Below are 6,182 nucleotides of genomic sequence, written 5' to 3' on the forward strand. Positions count from 1 at the left end.
TATATGTGAACAACTTTCCTAATCTTAATTGGTTTTGAAGGAGGATAGTATTACTATAAACCCTAGTCAATTAGATTGATAGGAGAATATAAGACATTGTATTAGCCTCCATCAAAGTAATAACCTAAATCTTGAGATATAATATACATTACATGTTTAAAAGACAACACACTCAAGGCAAATTTGATCATTTTGGTTGACTAACTATAGAAGGATGGCACTTGTGATTCTAGTTAGACGCAGATTGAACGGACAAGCAAGTGTCAAAGATGTAATGTTTTAAATGCTTATTGTACATTGATGAGTCTTTTGAATTATACTTGGACTTGGGCATGGGTTTGTTTTTGCACATTAATTAGATTTATGTAAATCCCAACAGCTGTGTCAATAGCATCTAGTATTAACTCAATATGTTTAAAAGTTGATGCATTATTAAGATTGCTGAAAATTAATTAACTAAACTAGGCTAGGTCCCATGTCATGCTCGATAATTTCACTAATATTCTAAATCTATAACTAATATTAAAATAGCAACCGCTGACATCATTCCATCCTAAAATTAGACATATGTCATGTTGTCGCTAAAAATTTTTCCTTCAAAACTACAAATGATGTCATTATTTTATGAATTTTTTTTTATTAAAATTCTGGCCAACTATATATTATTATTATTAGTATCAATTTCGAAAAATAGTCTACTCTCTCTAACAACAATAATTAAAATTTTCTCATCATTCACTTTTCTATGAGCTCTTATTCTTTTTAAAAAAATATTTGAAGTATTATTTGTTTCGGGATTTTTTTTTAAAAAAATGTTATAAAAAAAATTAAGAAATTATTTGTTCAAATCGTGCATTCCACGAGACTAATCTAGTTTAACACTATTTTTGTAAACAACAACAACAACATAATACATCTTTTCTAAAAAATTTGTTACAAAATTACTATATACTCTATACAACATATACTGTATAGAACATATTTAAATATATAAAATAATATGAAGTACTATCATATTTAAATATATAAAATAATATGTACTCCGTATGATATGTAAAGTAACAAATATAGAATATATTTTATACAATAAAAGATATGGAAATGATTGATGTGAATACTTTATTAAGAAAGTGAATCATAATTATATGATTTGGTGAATTAAGGAAATGAATCACATTTATAAAGAAAGTGAATATTATTTTAGGAAGTGAATAAAAAAAAGTTTTGGAGGAAAAAAACAGCACTAACAAATGACATGCGTCATTTTTGGTGTCTGTTTTAGTATTATGTTATTGATTACTCATCCGGTTTGTAAGTTGTCACACTTGACCAAGTACACATTCTGAAAACGATTTTGACTATTGATTTTTCTAATTATATGTGATTAAAATTATAAAAAATTGATACTCTGAATTAAAGTATACATTGAATGTAACGAATTCCACAACGTATTATACAATGACATTTGTTTTAATTGTAAATGAATCAAGTTAAAACCATTACATGGTTTTTAAAAAAAAAAATTAATTGTAAATAAAGGTGTAATCAAGCTTTCGTGCCTATTTCAAATTTCAATGTTTCACACTAATTTGAGAGCTTGTTACAATCTCCGGTGTGCACAAAAAGCTTAAGCTCAAACTGAAATTGTTATTGTGTTAGTTTAATAAGTCTTTGGGAGATGAATCATTATTTCGTGACCTAAAACGATCATATATGTATTAGGTGAGAAGACTTTTTAGTATCCACAATACACATCCTGTATAATGGAAAACATTCTTACATATTATTCTGTTTAGAACTAGAATAACATTCTAAAATATATGCAAATTGGAAATAATTCATCTCTTAAATAGCGCATTATGATCCCCTTTAGTTAGAAAATATTCCCTTACTTAAAATACATTAAAGAAGGAATCCTCAATCTTTGAAAATATTGAATATTCGTCAATTAATAGATCGTGTTCAGCAATCAGGCTTTTTGTTCAGTTTCCTAAACTATTAGTGTCCTAAGTACTAGCTCAACTATTCTTGATACTCAGAATACTTAACTTCTCTAATCTACACCACTAGTCCTACACCAGACTAACTAATTAATATAAAGTATTATCATATAGATCTTCGTACTCTTCAAGTCTTGAAACATCTCTTGATTAAAACACTTTGATACACTTCTTTCTTTAACTTTGAGAGGACTGAAATACTTCAGAGACCTGGATAGTTCTATTGTACAAAGGAAACAACTGAAAACACAAAGCATGCAACACCTAGCTAAGTTGTTTATTTGTCATCAATTCAAAACCTAGGGAACCCAACCGCTTATTTTTGCTATAAGACAAAATGAGATATTATTTGTCGAAACAAATAGACTCTTAGTGAACCCTAAATCGACCTCTTTTACAGTTACATCATCAATATTAAGTGGTTCATCAAGGTTGCCATTGAAATTTTCATAGCCTTTTGGCTTTCAAAATTTATGTGCAAACCTAAAGACCTCCAATGAGCATTTTCCAATAGTCATCCAAAAATAATTAAGAATTACCCCCATTAATAGTTAAAATCATCTAATTTTTTTTATTAATAAATTCTCTATCTCTAAAGAGTAAAAATCAAATTTCAATGTGTGATAAATTTATATTATCCTTACAATTATATATAATTACTTATTATTATTCACACTAAAATAATATATAAAGTTCAAATTACACTAAAATAGGGTTAAAAATTATCCAAATTTTCATTGAAATGTACCTTAAAATTGTTTAAAATACAATGTCTAAGAAATTTATGGACCTAAATACAATAACGTAATGTGGACTATACGGTTATGATTGTATTTATACGCTATCATATAGTTTAGCCCAAACATAAAGTGATCAATTTAAGTAATTATTATTGTTAGGCTTGTTTCGTGTTTAATAGAGTACGTGTTTAGTTTTATGTGTAAAAACCATTGGACCCTTTCTAATGCATGATGGGCGGATTATGAAGGGAGTCTATATAAATAGACTTCTAGGGTTATGGTCCCTAGTAGTAAATTCAATAAACTCTCAATAATATCCCATCAATAAAGTGTGTATCTACTAGAAGACGCATAATCAATAAGAGGTTCGATCAATTGTCATGAAATCAGGTATGCTTCCGCAATTAAGATTTACCAATTAATTTGATATGAATACTTAAATATATTGTAGGAATTAATCCTAACACACTAATATTATTGTACACCTGATATACACAAAAATTTTTGAATGCTATTTAATCAAACCATGACACTAGCATACTCATCCAACTCAAGTTCCAAACACCCCATTTTAGCCTGTATGATCAGACAAGCAATTAATATAAAATACAGTAGGGCAAGTTGGTTGTGAGTTGGGTGAGAAGGCAATTTATGGTAAATTAATTAGAAAGAATATGAGGTTCCTCTTTTTTAAGTCGCCTCTTTGGTACGTATACTCCATAATTTAGAAGCTTGAAAAGGGAAATTAAGGAAGTAACTAAATGCAAAAGGCAAACAAACTTTTAATGCTTATTGCAAAGTATGTGGGTCGTGTTGTATGGCGCATTTGCTCTAAATTAAATGCTCCAACTCAATTCCAATTACACATCATTGCTTTGCTGTGCTTACCACCAATACAACGATTTTGACAATGAAAAGCCATGATATTTCCTACTAATATTGCCTTTTTATCTCATCTTTTTCCTAGCTTTTCTTCTTTTTTTTTTTTTTGAGGAAATCTAGCTTTTCTTCTCATGCTCTTCTTACATACCTAAAAACCAAATATTTGTAAAATTATAAATCCTTTACGTCAATGGAGCCCAATAAGTATTCTAGAGTTTTCGCTATTTTGATCTTTTGTCTTTTACTCAATCCTTACATCATTTCAGGTATGTTACGGTTTGAATCTTTGTCATCAACTCTTGTTTAATTTTTGATGCAAATGAGTCATATAGACAGTATAAGTTACAAAAGGAGTTAAGAGAGATTTGAACCTCACAGTCCCTCAGTCTTAACTACTAGACCAATGTTTCGCTGATTTTGTCATCAATTATTGGTTAGTTCGTTATAATAAGATGGGCGCAAACTAGATTAGCTGATAAATACGAATACTTAAAAAGTGATACCAAAGATCTAATGTCGTATATATTATTATTGCTTTCAATCTACATTAGTCGGTTTTAAAAATATTCTAATTGTAACACACTTGTATATAGTTTGCTAATGTTTGATATATTTGATTTGTAGGGGTAGCAGAAATGTCAAAAGTAAAAGAAGAAGATGTATATGAGATTGATTATAGAGGTCCGGAGACACACTCACACATTCCACCTCCAGAGCGATTTAAAAGAAATCCATACATACATCACAAAGTTGTGACAACATCTAGGCAACCAGCTGCCATCAATATTAGGAAAATGGTAACACACTCTTTTTGACAGACTCAAATTGATTGTTTCTTAACTTAGTGATTAAACTTGATCTTAACACATTGCTGAAATTGATCATAATCTACGTTCCTCTAATTAATTACTAAATGTATATACTCATAATTTTAGTGTGCAAATTGGATATTTTTTTTTTTTTTGGTTAATAAAGAATAGTGATAATTTGCCTATTAAGACCTATAAACATTCGTCAAAGGATCTTTACTGAAAAATCAAGGTATTGTGATAGTCTTTTATACTCACATGATCCGAAATCAACCTGAAAAAAAAATAAATTCTGATATCGACTTGGTTAGACACAATAATTTAATATGTTAAAAAAAAAAGAAAATAAAATAAAATAAAATAAAAAAAAACTTAACCCGACTCCATCAAACTTGATCCAGACACCCAAAATGACACATCTACACTTTAGTATAAAAGTGGTATGCTTAAGATGATTATGAGATAAGTCAAAATTAAACTCATTGACATAAAGTATGACACTATGACTAAGTATACCTATTGACACATACTTGTTTGCATAATTAAATTAATACTCCGTACGAAATAATTGGGCACTAGAAGTACTAGCTAACATGTACTTATTACTCCATGATAGATAACGTCAACAAAATAGTTTTAAAGACCAAATATACTTGTCATTAAGTTTATTTAATACAATGTTTATTTATAAAGCATGTTTAATTAATGTCAATTGGGGGTTATATTTCATGTAAATGAGTGTAAATTTCCCCGCATTTATCTAAAACCCAAATAGATACGTTTTTTAAAAGGTATATAGTACTAAAAAAAAAGAAAAAGAAAAGAAAAAAGAGAAAAAAAAAAAGAGGTTGTCATTAAGAACAATGAAAGGAGTAACATATTTCGATTGTGTTTTTCTTATTTTGCAGGGAAAGTAAGTTGCCCATCATCAATGCAAAGGGAAAATAGATATATATTTGTTCACCTTTGGTTTTATAGTTTTCTTCGAATATATAAGAATAATGAGTTGTATCTAAATTTATCTTATGTGATTCATACTAAAGGCTTTTTATTTTATAAAACTCTCGTCTTAACAACTATATATAATAATGCTTTGGATTCAAACCTTGTAATGGTTGTTATATTACTTCTATGTGTTTCAATTGTTTGGGTATAGCCTTAATTGAAAAACATACATTTAGAATTGAAAGAATTGTTGAAAAATAATACAAATTTTTAACGGTCCGCCAAAAACAAGTTAATCTTTTGATTATTTTTAAAAATACAAACTTTAAGGGGTGTCCGCTTTAAACAAGATACTTTACCTACAACATATATGGGCGGTTAACTTTTTTGTTTTTTTTTTTTACAAAATCGTTTAACAATATAATTTACTTTTAATCAAAACTTTAAGCATGAACAATTTCTCATGTAACTCTTAATTAAATAAATCCTAACTAAATAATTAATTAATTAGCTCCTATTGTTATTATTATTTTTCTAAAACATTATTCTAATATCATTATATATATATAAAAATAAAAAAATAAAAAATAAAATAAAATAAAATAAAAACATTACCACCTTTCCCACCACCACCAACAGTCCAACCACCCCCTCCCCACCCCAGCTGCCGCCACCAAACCACCTTCCTCCTCCTTGTGTCGGCCGACCGACTAGCCCCAGCCTTTCCTTTTCCCTTCCTCGGTTCCCCAAACTACCCCTTTCCCCCTCCCCTTCACCGGAACCCAAAATCCCTAAACCCGAAATCT

General features: G+C 28.8%; 1 protein-coding gene across 1 annotated transcript; it reads left to right on the top strand.

Annotated features, from left to right (window-relative positions):
* Positions 1-3,571: 3,571 nt before the first annotated feature.
* LOC110717277 lies at positions 3,572-5,905 on the top strand. Its single transcript, XM_021895933.1, has 3 exons — positions 3,572-3,888; positions 4,247-4,419; positions 5,340-5,905. Exons 1-3 carry the CDS (start codon positions 3,813-3,815, stop codon positions 5,346-5,348), a joined length of 258 nt encoding a protein of 85 aa, XP_021751625.1. The 5' UTR covers positions 3,572-3,812; the 3' UTR covers positions 5,349-5,905.
* Positions 5,906-6,182: the final 277 nt, after the last annotated feature.

The sequence above is a fragment of the Chenopodium quinoa genome, unplaced genomic scaffold, assembly GCF_001683475.1.
Source record: "Chenopodium quinoa cultivar QQ74 unplaced genomic scaffold, ASM168347v1, whole genome shotgun sequence".
Classification (NCBI taxonomy): domain Eukaryota; kingdom Viridiplantae; phylum Streptophyta; class Magnoliopsida; order Caryophyllales; family Amaranthaceae; genus Chenopodium; species Chenopodium quinoa.

Excerpts from the sequence above, each read along its gene's own strand:
- LOC110717277 (XM_021895933.1), top strand. The coding sequence starts at position 3,813 with ATGGAGCCCAATAAGTATTCTAGAGTTTTCGCTATTTTGATCTTTTGT. Across the intron at positions 3,889-4,246 it reads CAATCCTTACATCATTTCAG|GGGTAGCAGAAATGTCAAAA; the intron begins GTATGTTACGGT and ends TTTGATTTGTAG.